This window comes from Protopterus annectens, chromosome 6.part0 (genome assembly GCF_019279795.1).
Source record: "Protopterus annectens isolate FY-2018-M chromosome 6.part0, PAN1.0, whole genome shotgun sequence".
Lineage (NCBI taxonomy): Eukaryota > Metazoa > Chordata > Ceratodontiformes > Protopteridae > Protopterus > Protopterus annectens.
In genome coordinates, this window is record NC_056737.1 from 241,506,143 (window position 1) to 241,524,632 (window position 18,490).

Below are 18,490 nucleotides of genomic sequence, written 5' to 3' on the forward strand. Positions count from 1 at the left end.
TTGAATCCCACAATTTCCACCTGTATTTATAGAGAAAAATTCTTAGGAACCCCCACACTTCCTTCACGTGCTTCCATACCAGCACTGGGATAAAAAGTACTCGGGATTCCTTAAATATTTAGCAGAGAATGGAACTATCTGAACAGAGGAAACATCTGCAATGCAAACAGAAGCAAAATAAATCACATTTTCCTGAGGTGGGTCTCTAATTGCCTACACCATTAATCTATTTCCAGAAGTCAGAAATCAGAAAAATAAAATAAGAATCTACAGTATAAAACAACAAAAATACATTATTTTATACTAATTTACACATCACTTCCAAAACAGTTTCATTTTTTTTAAACAGAACTTCCATACAGTGTACAACATTTGCCAAACTTTTTTTTCTGGTTACAAGCTTCTTTTCTGTACATAATGTTAGTGCAGGCTGTAATTATTTTTGTTTAATTTCAAATACCACCCATGTGCAGCATTAGCTCTCCTTTTTGTTTTGTCAGTATCACTTTTAGATAAACATGCTTAAAATACATGCCTCTGTGCTGCCGTCACAAAAAAAGTCACAAGAATGCTGCTCTACAGAACCCTCTTCCATACCTCTCAACTGCCCAGATTTTTGCCTCAGATGATTGAAGTCACTAAATAATAATAAATAATGACAGTTACTTGAGTTTCAGATCAGATTTTATATCCTTTAGAAAATATTTAATAATAAAAATCTGTAATTCAAGCAACTTTCTAAATGTATAGGAGCAATATTTTACATCTGTCTCTATTTTTGAGTCTTTACCCCCCCCCCCCCATTATTCCTGGCTTTGTGAGAGGTTGAGAGGTATGCTCTTGTCCTGCATTTGATGAATGACACAATGCAGTAACACTGAGAACAGTCAAACGTCATTCCATTAGTCCTTCTTTAAAGAAAAAAACCCTTTCAAATCATCTGTCAATAGTTACAGATTTTAACTGAATATTTACTAACCTCAACTGTAAATCGTACACATTCTGTAGTACATAAAAGTATTTTAATTCAGTCCAATTTTTTGGTTTAATCACCATTAAATCAATGTTTTCAACCTGCATTAAGTATACTGCTGTTTTTAAAACATTCATTCTGCCTTTTCATTATTTCTGGAAATTTCAAGGCACCTTTTAAAGACCATACACTGAGTGACACGGACATTGCAAGCAAAGGAGAGAAATGCTATCCAGGACAAAAGGATCTCAGAAATTTTGGCTGTGTTTTATCTTTCTGCCTGCTTTGTAGTGATTTAAATTTCCCAATTTACCACAACTTGGGGATTTTTTTTTTTTTGCAATCTGTCCCATTGAGATGGTGTAACTGTCACAGATCTAATTCTGACCTTTAATTTTAGCAACACACCTCTCGGGCAAACTTAAGTGCCACTTCTGACCAGAAGCAATCAGCAGCAACAAATCAGATGTAAGAGCGGTGGGATACAAATTCTTTACTGTGTATCTGTAGCAAAGAAATCTATACCTGAAGACCCACACATCCTGCACATGTCAAACTGGCTACCCGGTAAACAAGCTGAATCAGCTGCCCAGGGGATGATGGTTCTAAACAGAACTTACACTTGGCATTTATCACTGAGAAATAGGTGGCTGAATCAATTAAACCTTAAACCATCACACACTTGTGGAAAATGTTGTTGCAGTCTTGTCCTGTAGTAAAAATAAAAGCATGACACGTATGCTCCCAACAGTAAGCAAGAGGGTTAACAATGGTGCACAGTACAAACCATATGAAATCTTATAAATCCGAAGTGAAGATCCAAGAAAACAAGAACAAAAAAGAAAAAAAAATCATTGAAAATGCATAATTTCTTCCACCCACATCTGCAGCCCTAACACTAAGTTTATAGTAAGTGCTTTAAGTTATCATGTTTTCAATTTCTTCTCTGACTGGCAGTTTTCTGGGTCCACATCTTCTGCTTCAGTTCGATGTCTTTTCAATCCAGTGTGAACCTCAGAATCATCACATGACAAAACATCCCTTGTTTGCAAGTCAGAAATGTCTTCTCTTGTACCCACCCCATTTGCACTGCAGTCCGCTGCTAAAATGCAATGGTCCTGTCTGTGACAGATTCCTTCTGTCTGTGTCCCACTACCACTGCAAACAGAGTGCATGGCTAAGGATAGGTCAGTATGTTCCTGATCTCCTCCTTGTCTGCTGCTGCTGCAATGTACTGCAGTAGAATGCAGGCGACCATTATGATTTGCACAGACTGTCTCTGTACAACCCTCCTCACTTACAGCTGGAGTCTGGATATCACTGATGCTTTTTTGACCATCAGCATGTATGTTGCATGTTACAATTACAGGAAAAGAGTTTTCTGTAATTACCTGGGAACTCTTTCCCAAGAATGTCTGACAGTCTTGACTGTTTCTTTGATCAAAAGCAGCAGAGGCTCTTCGCCCACAAGTTTCTTCGCTTTGATTGCCTAGTGCTTTACAAGGTGCTTTTCCGTTGACCCTTCTTGATTCAAAACAGTACTCTACAGAATTATTAGAATTCCCAAGAGCAGAAACTCTGTCTTGATCGTCTTTAGACTGCTGCACCTCAGTGGTATTCCCCTCAATAATTAAGCCCACCTGACTGCTGGAACTTTTGCTTACATCCTCTACAGAAAGATCTCTATTATGAGATGGACTCACTGAAGTCCGGTTATCTAGTGTGTGCACCTCATTTTCATTACTGCCTACTGCATCTTTCTCACTCGTCCCCGGTGACTCCTCCTCATGCTCAACAATCAAATTTGAGGAATGATCGCCATCCTTACTAGCCATATGTGCTTTGTAGGAGCACTGAAGCCATTTGTAAGCTTTGTATATCTTTCTTTCCTCATATTCTGTAGAAGAACACAGGGGAACTTTTACCCTACTGGCCGTTCGCTCCACCTGGCACCTTTCAGGAGAAGAAGCTGGTGAAGATGATACGTCATCAATTTTGATCTGTGGATATTCAAAGATGTCTACTCCTGGGCAAATATCTGTATTTTCTGGATTAGTATCTGTTCTCTCCTCAAGTTTTGGTTTGGGCTTTTGCCTTGATGCATTACGCTGTCGTGTAGAAGCTCGCCTTTTGTTGAGTTCATCTTCCTCCTCACTGCTGGTGCTACTAGTATCATTTTCAGGGCTTGGTGACCTTGGTCTGGGGATGGGGTCAGTGTCTGAATCTGTATCCATCTGATGGTAATTGTTATCATCAGAGTCGGAGTCATTTAGAGCCAGCAAACGTGCATCTTGATACCTCCTAAGTGCCATAAGCCTTTTCTGGCGGGAGATCACATCTTCTCTAGTACCAGTTGGGTCAGAAGTTGCCCGAAGACCAAGGTTAAACACTGTCTCTTCTGACTCTTCAGCCTGTCGGGGAAACTGAGGCAAGGAAGTGGAAGACTCAGAGTCACTGTAAGCAGAGCGATCACCTGTACGCAGCTGCAGAATAGTGCTTGCACTAACATCACTTTCAGAGTCTGAACTCCAACCCTCAATTTCTCGACGCACAAGGGAGTCAAAAAAAGCCATCATCCTGGGATCTTCCTGAATGGACTGGTTGGCATAATCATGAGAAAGGTCTCCACTCCTACTACTTAAAACGAGACTTATATACTCTTCATGGCTATACAACGAGCGTGATTCATCCTCCACTTTTCCTTCCAGGTCTCCTGAGCACTCTGGCTGCCTGTATGGACTCCACACCTATAAACAAAAATATATATATTAATCATAATATATGGTATGGTAGTATGGATTTTAAAAAGTAATATGAAAAAAAGGTCAAACTGCAATATGTTTAATAGATTACTGGTAATGAAAAGGCTGACAGCTGGTGAATACTAGCTCTACTGCATCATACAGATGCAATGCAGAGCAACAATATATAACAGATGGAATGGGTTTGTTACTTGTGAGCCAGTGATGAACCCAGGAAAACAGTTGACTCTGGCAATGGTAGGGATATTATTATACTGCATCATCTTGTCTGGTCTCTGTATATATATATACTGCTCTACAAGGTCTCAGAGGTACTTGCCATTCATTCAAGTCCATGTGCAAAAATATACCCAGTCTACTTAGGGTAGTAAGCAAAGCAAAGATTACTGAACTGGCCCCTAGAGGCATTATGTTGTTTTAACCATTACTGCTGACAAAACACCATATCTGGGAGACAGCAGGAAGTTCATTAGATCTCTTTTGTGAATCCTGTCTGATACTAGTAGTCGAATGATGACACACTGGTGACTTTATCCCGATGCTCAAGTCTTAAGGATTCATTCAAATACTCGTACACCAGTCATGCAACCTGCATGGGCATCTTTACTCCCCACTCTCCCCTTTGAGTCTGCAGACAACATCCATATGAAAACAACTCTTCAACACGAGTCTCTCCATTGGTTATGTCCCCTGAGGTGTGAAAAATGACAGCTATGGTGCTCTTACATCTAGGTAATCCTTCTACTAATCCTGACAATTACAGACCTATTAGCCTAACTAGTATTACTAACAACAGAATGGAACATATCATAACTGAACTAGCAAACAAAGATATTGGTAACATTACACTGTTAACACATACCAGTTCAACTTTGTAAAAGGCAAACCATGTCTGATCAACCTAGTCAAGTTCTTTAAAAGGGTTACTGTTGCAATGGATAAGAGGCATACAATCCATACTTATTATCTGTACCGTAGCAATGTCTTTAACACTATTCTCCTTGCTGGGAATATTGACATTACCCCATACATAATTTGATGGGCTGGTAATTGTCTGTCTAAGAAAATCTATACCGTTAAAGTTGGGTGTGTGTGTTCTAGACAGAAAAATGTTACCAGTGGTGTCCCACAGGACTCTGTCCAAAGTTTCCTTTCCATTGGTATATATTTCGGTGACACAAAAGATAAAGTGACTATGGCGAACCAAGTTTGCTGATGACTGCAAACTAAGGAAGGTTATACAACCCTATGTTGATACTCATTCTCCAGCAAAATCTGGACCAAACAAAGGCTTGCTGTATTAATCCTGGGCTTAGCCTCAACACCAAGAAATGTAGCATACTTTCCTTTCATAGGTTCATAGTTTAGTACTAAGCTAACTGCCCTAGCGAGCCATTTTAAGCCTAGCCAATTATCCCTTGTGAGACTCAAACCCTGCACCTTGTGTTTGTAAGGCAAACACCTTAGCGATTGAGCCACCCTCCAAACCCTCTAGCATCAGTACTGCTTACACAAACTTGACATTCCACTTAAAATTTGACAAAATTCATCAAGGACTTGGCTACATATGCTGAATAACAGACTCTCACTTGACCACCACGGTTCAACAGATTCTTCTGCCTTACTCAACTTATCCTTCAAAGTATCTCATCAGGAGCCAACGAAGATGAGTTCCACTTTATTCAGCCCTTATTAGGTCCATCACTGATGGCAATTCACCCTTTGACATGCACATCATTAAGCACCTTTAGAGACTTCAGTGTTTCCTCACGGGAAAGAAAAAAAAGATCTCGGGTCTTGCTACCCTCAGCCACTCCTCATCTCTCTACTCAGTGTCATACAGACTTCTGAAAGCTAATCTCTGCTTTGCTTTCTACTTGATTTCCTTCACCTAAATAGACCCAATGGTAAAGGAAATACCCATGCTACACACCTAAACATATACTACATCATCAACACCATCAAACAGAGTAACAGATACCTAACCCAACATATTATATATATACAGTATTATATATATACAGTTTCTGGAATAGGCTGTCCTTGTGTATAAAGCAGCGTACTTCCCTAGCAAACTTTAAAACCAGTCTGGATGACTGGCTAGGTGACCACAAACTATCAGATGGGTTATATGAAAAAAGACTACTTAATGGAAGACACTGTTAGCCTCAGGTCCCTCACCGGGTGATGCGGCCAAGCTTAATTGGCTCCTTTGACTGCATGCTTCATTAAGCAACTGTAGCCAGAGCAGAAAGACTAGCACTTACTGTAGCCAGTGCAGCTCAGAATACTTGAAATGGGTATTAGGATGGGATTTTAAGGGGAGATATCACACTATGTATTTTTACACATGACTGAAACAGACAATATACAAAAACAATATTTGCATTGGGGAAGGGGGAAGGAGGAAAAAACTGCTATTCCCTAAACAAAAGCACATGCTGGTGGTGCTAGGCTAGCTCATTATTGCCATGCAGGACAACTACAGATGTTACAATGCCCAAAAGAAAGGCAAACAGAATTACAAGCAACATACAATGAAAGCAAAGTTTCCAAGGGCAACAAACACTTCTTTTTAGACTTAATTTTCAGAATATCTTCTCTGGAGACCAAATGTCATTACTACGGCAGAAATTGCTGTTAAGGGAAGTGACACCAAGTGATTTTTAACTCAACACGTCAGTTGTGGAACCACCTGTGAGAGCAATTAAAAAGCAACTGTTAATTCTGAATGTGGCTTGCATAGTACTTGGAATATTTTATTAGTATGTAATGGAAAAGAAAATACTGTTGTTTAAGTACAATTACCATAACAGCACAGTTGATGCTGAGCAGTGAAAAGTACAGTTGTGTAAGTTAACTTACACAAACGGTAGATGTTCAAATAGACAGCTCACTACTGCAGTAGCCATAAAGTACAGTTTTGTACCTACCATAAATGTAGATGTCCGAGAGGAATGCATCTGCAGTCTTTACAAATGGGTTGTCCTGTCGTCAGGCAGCCCTTCGGTCAGCCGGATTCCAAAGTCTGGGTCTGGCTTCGGCTGGTGTCGCACTTCATCCGACGTCATTGCGGCAGTTATTCGGGTATAAAGGCATCAGCCGACGCCATTTTCCTCAGTGTTTCTTGCCCCAGATGCCAGGTGCCCTCTTGGATGGCTAAATTTGGATAAATGCCACAGTTTCCAAATAGTAGAGAGCAAACACACAAAATAAGCATGTATGTACATATATACAAACAAATACACCATAATAGATCCCCCCAAGCTAGCTGAAGATTGGCAAATACCCTAGGAGTACCTCAGAGGGGGAAGGAGGGTGGGTAATCCTGACTGCAGATGCATTCCTCTTGGACATCTACATTTATGGTAGGTACAAAACTGTACTATGTCCTTCAAGGATGCATCTGCAGTCTTTACAAATGGGTAGAATACCATAGCTAAACTAGGGGAGGAGGAAATGAGAAGAGATTATGGTGTAGTTAGGATCCCTTGCAAAACAGCAGTGGCAAAACCAGCACGGGATCTAGAGTATAGAGGTAAGTTATAATGCTTGGCAAATGTATGCACAGAGGTCCAAGTAGCAGCCTCTTTAATGTCCTTGGTAGCCACTCCTCGTAAGAAAGCTGTGGTAGTGGCTGTAGCCCTTGTGGAGTGAGGCCTGATGTTCTCTGGTGTTTTCTTTCCATGGTAGGAGTAACAAAATCTAATGCAATTTCCTATCCATTTGGAGATTGTCTGTTTAGAAATTGGTTTTCCTTCCTTTCCTGTTGCATATGCTACCAGAAGCTGGTCAGTTTTTCTATTGTTTTTTGTCCTGTCCAGGTAGTAGCGTAATTGTCTGTGTACATCCAAGGTATGTAAGAGTCTTTCTCCCCTGTTCTGTGGGTTGGGGAAGAATGTAGGAAGGTGGATAGCCTGATTTAAAGAGACTCTGGATACCACCTTAGGCATAAATGTAGGATTTGTTCTCATGGACACTCTATCTTGATGGAAGATCAGGAAGGGTTGCACTGCCATTAATGCCTGTAGTTCAGAGACCCTTCTTGCTGAAGTTATTGCCAGCAGGAAAGCAGTCTTCCAGGATTAGTATTGTAATTCTGCTGTTGCTGCTGGTTCGAAAGGAGGAAGAGTCAGTTTTTCTAGCACAAAGTTCAAGTCCCATGCTGGCAATGGAGGTTTCCTGGGAGGTTTTACATTTTTAATTCCTCTCAGAAACTGTCTCAGCAAAGGATGCGAGAAGACAGGAGGATCCAAGCTGTATTCTGCTGAAATAGCTGATGCATGTATCTTGATGGAAGAATAGGACAGGCCTGTATGGTAGAGCTCCGCCAAGTACTCCAGGATGTTGGCTATGTTCACCAGTGTCACATCTTGCCCCTTTGCAGTACTCCAGATGAGATATCTTTTCCATTTTGCTGCATAATTCTTTCTTGTTGAAGGTCTACGAGCCTCCAGGATTATGTCTTTAACCCTTTGGGATAAATTTGGGTTAATTGCTGTTATGTAATGTTCCAGGCAGTTAGCTGCAGAGTTTTTAGGTTTGGATGCAGGATGTTGTAGTTGTTCTGTGTTAGCAGTAATGGGATCAGGGGCAGTGTCCACATTTGTTCCCGGGACATGCTCCTCAGTAGTGGATACCAATGTTGTCTTGGCCAGTTTGGGGCTATCAGAATGATCCTCGGACGTTTCTCTTTGATCTTCAGAAGCACCTTGTGCATCAAAGGAAGTGGTGGGAATGCGTATGCTGTCAGGCTTTTCCAGGCTTTTCCAACTGAAAGAGAGGGAGTCCACCTTCCAAGCAAGTGGGTGGTAAGTCCTTGTGCAGAATTTCTTCAACTGGTGATTGAAAGGGGATGCAAACAAGTCTATTTGTGGTAATCCCCATTTTCTTGTGATGGTTTTGAAGATGTCCGGATGCAGCATCCATTCGTGGGCATCTGTTGTAGTTCTGCTTAATATGTCTGCTAGAATGTTTTCCTTCCCTGGTACATAAATTGCCTGTAACTGAATGTTGTAGCTCAGAGCCACATCCCATAGGTCCAGTGCCAGCCGGCATAGAGGGTATGAGTGTGTGCCTCCCTGTTTGTTGATGTACCACATAACTGTGGTGTTGTCTGTCCTTATCATCAACTGGCCTTCTTGGAGAAAGGGTCTGAATGCCTGATTTGCCAATTTTACTGCCATCATTTCTTTTAGATTTATGTGCAGATGCAGCTGGTCTTGAGTCCATAGGCCTTGAATGCACTTGTCCAGCATGTGTGCCCCCCATCCGAGGTCTGAGGCATCTGTCGTGATGGTTTGTTTTGGTTGGCTTTTGCAGAAGGGCAATCCTGTGTTTGATTGGAAGGCCTGAGCCCACCATAGGAACTCCTGTTTCAGGCATGGGATCATTGGAATTGTGGTTTCTAGGCTGTGCTTGTGCTGGGACCACAAATTCTTTAGGTACCACTGTAGCTTTCTCATATGCAGGATGCCATGAAGCCTAGAGCTTGCAGCACTTTTCTTGCAGTTAGATGGTTCTGCTTTGTTAATGCCAAGAAGTAGAGAGGAAGTTGCTCTTTCTTTTCTGCAGTTAGGAATGCCATTTGTTTTGATGTGTCCAGTTCTGCATTCAGAAAGGTTATTCTTTGGGATGGAATCAGCCTTGACTTTTTTGTATTGACTGTGTATCCCAGGGCTTGCAGCAAGTAGATGACTCTTTGTAAGTCTTCTGTTAGCTTGTTTTTGTTATCCGCTTGTATCAGGCAGTCGTCCAGGTAGGGATAGATTTGAATCCCCTGAAGTCTGCAATGAGCGATTACTGATGCCAGGCATTTCGTGAACACTCTGGGCGCAGTAGATAAGCCAAAGGGCAATGCTGAGAATTGATAATGCTCTGATCCTGCAAGAAATCTGAGGTATCTTCTGCAAATTGGTCTTATGGGGACGTGCAGGTATGCCTCCTTGAGATCTAGAGTTACCAGCCAAGACTCCTTGCCCAGCATGGGAAGAAGTTGCTGTAGGGTCAGCATTTTGAATTTTGGAACAATGAGAAATGTGTTTAAAGCGGACAGGTCTAGAATAGGCCTCCATTTGTTTTCTTTTCTTGGTACCAGGAAGAGTCTGGAGTAAAATCCCTTTCCTTGCTCCATAGATGGTACCTTTTCCACAGCTCTCATTCTTAATAATTGAGATATTTGCTTTAGAGCTTCTGTCCTTTGAGTAGGTGGAAGGTTTGGCATTCCTCTCCTTTCTGGTAGAGTATGGAAATGGAACCTGTAACCTTGGTCTATAGTTTGCAAAATCCATTTTTCTCTTGTAATGCAGTGCCAGTTTCCTGAGAATAAGGTTAGCTTTCCGCCTAAGGGTGCTTCTAGTTGTTCCCTGGTAGGCGGTGCCACCGCCAAGTCACTGTGATTGAGTTGTTGTAGTGGTGGTGGCTGTATCTGTGCCTCGTTGGTTGTTACCCTGCCACTGGCGACCCCTGTAGGCACCCCTGGATTGGTTTCTGCCTCTAGAGCGCCTATTTCTGCCTCTTTGAGCCTTAGAGGATTCCGGAAAGGACCAATACTTGGAGGGCCAGTTCCTGCTAAACCTTGGAGGTTGAACTTGTAAGAAATCTTTCACTGTTTGCACAGATTTTGCTTTCTCTTCCATCTTTTTTAGTACCTGCTGTGCAGGGGAACCAAATAAATTGCCCTTGTCCATAGGTGCATCCAAAAGCTTAGATTTGACATGGTCTGGTAGTGCCTGTTCTTTCAGCCATGCATGCCTCCTGATAACTGTGCCAGTCATGGCTGATCTAAAGGAAGCCTCCAGTGCATCATAGCCACATTTTAAAGAATGGTTACTAACCTGCTGTATGTTATGTACCATCTCTTGAACATACTTTTTATCTAAAGATTCTTCAGAGGACAGCTTTTTAGTCAACTGGTCAAGCATAAACTCTTGATATTGAATCATATGAAATTGGCAGTTCAAAGCTCTAGCTGACAAAGTAGCAGAGGCGTAAACTTTTTTACCCCATCTCTCTAAGGACCTGGATTCCCTTTCAGAGGGGAGGGGTTTTTTAGAAGAAGTAGCGGCTACAGCTTTAGGACCCTGGGAGATAGTCTCTGGATCTGCAAAAGGAGCCTTATATAAGTGGTGATGAGTGTCCGGGACCCTGTAGTACCTATCGGGCTTAGCAGGAGCCGGAGGTAAAGAATCAGGAGCAGTGCAAGCATCATTAAATGCATCATCAACAACAGAAAGAACTGGAGGTATAGCTAAAGGCCTATGCTGTGGCAAATGTAGAAAGGTCCTAAGCCTTTTCTAGAGTCTGAGAAATCTTGGCCCTGCCACTGAAATTGTTCCCTCATAGCATGCAAGGTTTCCCCAAAGGAAAATTCCTCAGGAGGAGAGGCTGAAGGGATGGACTCCTCAGCATCAGAGTCTTCGTAAGGAGAATAAGAAGCCTCAGGAGGGTCTGTATGTTCTGAGTCATCAGAGGAATCATCTGTGGATACTGGCTCAGGGGGCTCTGCTCTAGGCCTCTTTTCTGTAGGAGGGAGAGGCCCTGTCTGGATGAGGCTGGGCTCCACGAATTAAAGAGATGAGATCCTCAGCCAAAGAAAGCATGTGGGAGCTGGTGCTGGGCCTGTGAGAAGGGGGCTTGGCAGGCACATGTTTTGATGCTTTGGCTGCTTTAGCCCTGGCAAAGGCCTTAATAGACATAGCTGGAGGAGGCCTAGCAGCTCCACGTGCAGGGGTTGAAACATCCTGGGGAATGGTGTCCGATAGATCCTATGAAACCGCAACAGAAGGTTGGATTTCAGAAGCCATTTCTACCAGGTTAGAAGAGGCCTCGGTAGAAGGCATGATATCGGCTGAAGAAAGAACCGCTTGCCCGGTTTCGACCGAGACACTCGTGGTTTGCTTAACCGCGGTTTCGGCCGAAACCGCGGACCGCGAGTGTCGGTCCTTTTCTTTGCGTTTTTTGGTAATTTGCGTAGTCGGAGGATCCGACGGCATAATGTAGGCAAAATCGGAGCCGAAAATCTGTTCAGCAAAGTCCGACCGACGTCTAAGCGTCCGTCGGTTAAAAGAAGCACAGGCTAGACAAGCTGCTACGTCGTGGTCTGGGCCTAAACAATGTATACAATAGGAGTGGAAATCTTTATGAGGTATTTGTTTCCCACAAGATAAACAGTTATTAACTTTCTCTGACATCGGCTGAGGCAAGAAAGAGTCCCCAACGGGGTACTTAGCTTTATAGAAGTCTTCGAAGTAGTATTCGGTAGTAGTAATCTCTGGATCTGACCGACCGGCACTTGCGAACAGCTTCTGCTTCGGGCGCCACGCGGCAAGAAAGACTGAGGAAAATGGCGTCGGCTGATGCCTTTATACCTGAATAACTGCCGCAATGACGTCGGGTGAAGTGCGACACCAGCCGAAGCCAGACCCAGACTTTGGAATCCGGCCGACCGAAGGGCTGCCTGACGACAGGACAACCCATTTGTAAAGACTGCAGATGCATCCTTGAAGGACATCTACATGCTACTCATCCTGTCAAGGATATTGGATGCCAAGCCAGTCTAGAAAGTTTCAAGCACCTTCATCGTTCACTGTACATCCATTGTTAGCAAGAGAATACATGCAAATATAAGAGAGACTTGTACGTGCAGCAAAAATCAGACCTTTCTTGCCAAAAATGGGGGTGCTAAAGCCTAAAGCTCTACAGTCATTAAATTATGCCATATCACAAGTTCAAAAGTGAAGAGAACAATACTCCACCCTTGCCAAGTCGGATGAAAGAAAAAAGGGGGATAGAGGGACAGTGTTGGTACAGCAACAGTGATCCATTCAAACATCTGCAGTTAAGGCATGTTAATTTACACAAGTGCATCATGTTCCTTATTAGATCATCGGTGCAGCAGCAACAACTATATGGGATGATTGCCAATGTTCAGGAAGAAAGGGTGGATTTTGTGAAATAACTCCCCTTCAACTATTTAAATTTACTGGCTATCCTACTGTATTCCATAGTACCAGAATACAAAAGTGACCTCCCCTTTCAGTCTATCTTGCTGTTTTAAAAATAGTGACTCTCCACTAAAACTTAACTTTTTAGACAGATAAAACTTCAGTTACCTACTTTCACATCTAACTCCTCTAGTGCACACTGCAGTGTTTAGGATAAACCATTTTTTTCATCTTACCTTTAAGCATCTATTGCAAGACAACCAGTTATTGGAGAGTCCACATTCTGCCTCTCAGTAGTCATCTTGGGATTAGTGCTTCTGTTTTCTCCTGGTGAGAGAAGGAGTGCAGTTACATTATTTCCTGGAGACTGCTAATCACCAGAAAGCTTAATAACTGCTTTACAGGCGACAGCTTGGAATCTGCACTTATATTCTGATCCTGGTGAGAGTAGGAGCAGAGTGCATTGATTCCTGACTCTTTCTGGTTGGAGACTGGGTGTCTGTGCTTAACGTACCTGATTGGTCTAGTTGCTATTCGAAGCATCTACCAGAAAAAGGCTACAAGCCTGCAGACCCTTACATCATCTGGGACAAGACTGTGGATCACCAAACAGGCCGTGGCTTGTTTCTCTTCTTGGGATTGGTGCTAACATTTTGCTTCTGGTGAGTGAAGAAGGAAAGGAGTATTGTATCCCAACAAAGTGAAGCTGTGCTGAGACCAGCATTAGTAGTAGCTAGGCAGTAGCCATTCATGTGACTCCCCTCTTTTCATCATTTTTAACAAGCTAATTCTTTATTTTTCAGTAAGTACTGCTTGATTTGACCCTAGCCCTGAGCAGCATCCTACCATTGCCCAGAATGATATCGCAGTACAAGCCAGAAAATGATTGACTTCAACAACTGGCTAAGTTTCTGGTGTCATTTTAAGGGGATCCAGTATCTGTCTGCTTGGGATGACATGACTGCTGGACCTCAATGCTTTGCCCGAGATGGCCTGCATCTGTCACCCCTGGGTTTCCGGATACTGGCTAAGGCTCTTGCCGCCCCTATAGTGCCTTTTTTAGGAGATGTTCCAAAGACAAAATTACCACCGTAACAGCTACAAATAAACGCAATCTGAGAGTCATGCTGCTCAACGCTAGAAGTCTAAATCTCAAGATGCACTTGCTTGAAGCACTCCTCAAAATGGAGAACATCGACATTAGTGCTGTAATGGAGACCTGGTTTAAAGCAGCAGAAAGCACCCCTGTGGTACAAGGCTATAACTCATTCCACACCTTTCAGCCCCAGAACATGGACTGAAACTCCAAGGTGGTGGTGTCTCCATATTTAAGAAGGATATGCACACCTCCAGACTAGTAGCCCAGCATAATGCATCTGAGATACTTCAGGTACAACTAACATTAGGGAAGGTGGCGATTCAGGTCATAGCCTGCTACATGTCCCCAACCATGTCCCAAGACACTCACTCCACTTTGATAGGCACCCTGAAAACTATTAGGGTCCAAACCAACACTCTCATACTAAGCGACTTCAACTACCCCTCCATCAACTGGGAAAACTACTCATGCACCAATACACTGGCCCAACGCTTCCCGGAGTTCATCAATTCCAATGCCCTGGACCAGCAAAGCAACATCCCTGACCTGGTTATTACTAACATGGGCAACTGTTGCTGTACACCAATAGTCAATTCCTCCCTGGTTAGATCCGACCACAAACTAATCACCATGAAAATCCACCTCTCACCCACATCCCCCGCAAAGGTAACCACCATGAAAAACTTCTCCAAAGCTGACTTTGGGCTCCTAAAAACAGAGGTGGCTAACTTCACAGCACTCATGTCAATGAAAAACAGATGCATGACTGCCAAATCATACAACGATGCACTGTACGAACACATACATAAACCCAACAGAAGCAAGATGCTCTCCTCCAAAAAAGGAAGCCAATTTAGTGGTCCCCTGCCATTAATAAACTCTACAACAGAAGGAAGAAACTGTTGCAGAAAAAGGTAAAGTCCCAAGACTGGAAAAACTCCCTTATTAGCATCAACAAAAAGTTGAGGTCCCTCACCAAAATATCTAAAACCAGCTATGAAGGCAAAATTGCAGCAGACACTAAAAACAACCACAAAGCCTTCTATAGTTACATCAAGAATCTCCACAGCAAAACCCAGGTTTGCTCCGAGTTACTGCACAATGATACCTCCTATACTGAGCCAACAGATACTGCCAACGTACTGGCCAACAGATTCAGTGCCAACTTTACCCCTCTCTCCCCCCAAAGGACCAATCACAATACAGGAGGAATGCCAGACATCCAGCATTACTGCAGCACATGTTAAAGCTGCACTGTCCCAGGCCACGAATACAGCTTCCGTGGGACCCAGCAATATCCCTGGATGTGTTCTACATGAACTACAAAGTGAACTGGCACCATATCTGTGTGCCCTGTTCAATCACAGCCTCACTTCAGGCTTTGTCCTTACTGAATGGTGCACTGCTACAGTAATCCCTTTCCATAAAGGGGGAGAGACAACAGACCCTGGGAATTATTGCCCCATTAGCCTGACAAGTCTGATATGTAAGGCTATGGTGTGCATCATCATGGACCTAATTAACAAGGATATAGTGAATCTCCAAACTACGCAATTTGGTTTTGTGAAAGATAGATCATACCTGCTCAACCTGGTTGACTTCCCTGAGTCAGTCACCAGAGCTGTGGAAGACGGCAAGGCAGTTCATACAGCCTACCTCGATCTGGCCAAGGCCTTTGATACCATTCCCCACTCTGGAATTATTGATAAATTCACCAAATAAGGCATCAGCCCATATATCATTAGGTGGGCTGCAAATTGGCAAATAGACATAATCCACAGTGTGAAAGTAGCGGACTCCAAGTCAGACTGCCAACCAGTCACGAGTGGAGTCCCACAGAGATTGGTGCTGGGTCCTTTCTTGTTCGGCATCTACTTCTCAGAAGTCCAGGCCAACACGGAGGAACTTTGGCTGACCAAGTTCACAGACGACTGCAAGCTGGGAGCCATTATTAACTCCCCAAGTGATGCAGACATCCTACAGAAAGTTCTCACTGAGACCAGTGACTGGTGTCGAAACCATGGCCTTAAGCTTACTGCCAAAAAATGCATAATCCCCTTTGGGAAAAACTCAGTTCCCACTAATTATCACATCGATGGGAGCCCACTGAACACTGAAGGCGTTATGAGATCTGGGGAACACAGGTTGACAGCAACCTCCCCTTCAACCACCATACTGCCACTGTGGTCAGAAAGTCCTTCTATGTGGCACATCTCATTACTAAGGGTTTCGCATCCAGGAAGAAAGAGGTCATCATCTTTCTCTACCCTTCCCTCCTTAGGCCAATCATCAAGTATAATGCCCCATTTGGCATGTACCTCACTAGACACACGTAACATCTAGAAAGGCCTAAAAAGTACCTCACAAAGAGGATCCTACGCCTTAAACACATGTCCTACATGGACAGACTCAAAAAACTCCAGCTATTCTCTGTCTCTTATCATCTACTAACAGGCGATCTCTGCTTGACTTAAAAAGCCATGTCTGACCCAGCTCTGTTAGAAATGCTACATCTAAAGAAATCCCAATCCCTCCACACCACATGCTCCAGAGACCTCAACCTCATTACCACAATCACCAGAACATGCTAATGGGACAGGTTCATAACCCAGAGACTGCCCATGCTCTGGAATAAACTTCCCATACATGTCAAGCAGAGCATCTCACTGCCCCTCTTCAAGAGATATCCTGATGAGTGGATGGGAAATAGAAAGTTCACTCCTGTGGCTCTACTTGATAGAGGCACTAGAAACTAACATTGGGTGGCACGATGCCAGGGCACTTCTATGGGCTAGGCTTGTAAAGGCTCCAGGGCCATTAGCCTAGTGGCTCTACTCAGAGGTACTGGAAACTAAGGTCAGGTGGCACAATGCCAGGGTAATCTTATGGGCTAGGCTTGTAAAGGCTCCAGGGCCATTAGCCTAGTACACACCTATGAACCTATGAAAACTAATCTGAATGTAAACAAAACTTCTGATTCCGAGCTGAAGCTCGGGTGACAAAATGGCAAAGATGCAAGTACTTCTAATGTCATACCAATAAATGGCATTTACTAGGATACTGGAATTGTTAAGATGTGGTGGACTGTAGTATAGATTATTCATTAGTATTTAAGAATGTACCAAATTATGGGGTTTGTTCTTTCTTCCTGCAAAGACTGTTATGGCATGGCTCCGTGGTAAACAATTTGTCAGGTTTAATCATGTGACTTATTTTAGTCTGTTACAAGCTGCTTTCTTTGCTCAAGAATTCAAATACAGGTCTTGACTCCCCATCTCCAAAATGCGGAGCACTACCTCTCATAATGGGGAATAACTGGGCAAAATGTAAAACACACACCCATAGTAAAAGCTGAAAGCACTTTCTTACATACTTTGTCTAGTGGTCCTCAATAGGAGGCATAGTTGCTCAAATATGGCAGTATGCAAATGGAAGTGCAATGTCATGGACTACATCCTATCCAAACTTGAGAAATAATACCTTTACAAGCAGTCAGGGATCAGGCATAGTTTCATGATGCTGATGTCATCATGCATGCCCCTGCATCCAGATGACACTGTGGGATACGCTGGCGATGTGTGATGACATCAGCATTATCAAAAAAAATTGTAAATAAATAAAAAAAAAAAAAAATTGTGATTTGAAGGCATCACTCAGGAATTCGTGGCACCCCATTATTTTAGCCTCAAAACTGGGAAATTCCAAGGAATCTAATACGGTTGAGAGGTATACAGAGCAATGGATCCCCAAATTAAGGAGAAACCAGTGGAGCAGGAAACATCTGATCAGTTCCCATATGAAGATACTTTGGAGCCTTTCTTAGGAATCAGTACAAACATTCAGGTAGAGTTGCACAGCAAGGGAAGGAACAGGAAAGTGGCAACTCTGACACAGTCAATGGTGTGGAGTGATAGGCAAGTGAGTTCCCATATGAAAAAGCAATGGATGACGTAGGATGAAACTGAAGAGAATGTGGCACAGGTAGATGCTCTTCAACTTTCTATAGAATGCCTGCAGGAAATGGAGAACAAATAACGTGCCCTCAGTTTAGAAGAAAATGATCTAAGAGAAGAATTGCTTGATTTAATAGAGATGAACAGACATATTAAGATCAATGAAAGAAACATACTACAGAAAGTCAATCAACCCCAAAAAGTTAGAAGTTTGATAAACAAATGAACACAGTAATTCGGACTATTCAGGGAGATTCATGAGATATAACAGAAGTAAATAAGATACATTACTTACTGTGCAGTTAAATTAATAGCAGATGTCTTACCACAAAAACACAAGGTAGTAAGTGAAAGGAAGGGGAGAAATCGAATGCCATCATGGAAGTTATCAAATAGAGAAAACTATAAAGCAATTAAGACAAGAAGTATTGAAGTGGCACTATTAGAAGAGTATAGAAGTGGGAACAGATCAACAAAAATACTCAGAAAGATAGGCATGATAAAAGCTATGCACAGTATCACAAAAACATCAGGACCTATCATGCACCATTGCAAACAATAAACTAAAAATATCAGCACCGGTAGAAGATATGCAGGTAAATATAAAGGAAAAGTACAAAATAAGCAATTTATTGATGAGACAAAAAAGTTTTATAGAGAACTGGGAAACAAGACAAAATGAATTGAAACATCACCAAAAAAAAGAAGAAATAAGATATATTTTGGAGAAATATCTATGAAGAGCCGGAGGAACATAA

General features: G+C 42.6%; 1 protein-coding gene across 1 annotated transcript in view; it reads right to left on the minus strand.

Annotated features, from left to right (window-relative positions):
• Positions 1 to 275: 275 nt before the first annotated feature.
• The window catches only part of DCAF5 (DDB1 and CUL4 associated factor 5), a 686,846-nt gene continuing 668,631 nt past the window's right edge, over positions 276 to 18,490 (minus strand). Inside the window, exon 9 of the mRNA XM_044073987.1 lies at positions 276 to 3,720. Within this exon, the coding sequence (XP_043929922.1) occupies positions 1,900 to 3,720 (1,821 nt within the window). The 3' untranslated portion in view covers positions 276 to 1,899. The remainder of the gene's footprint in view (positions 3,721 to 18,490) is intronic.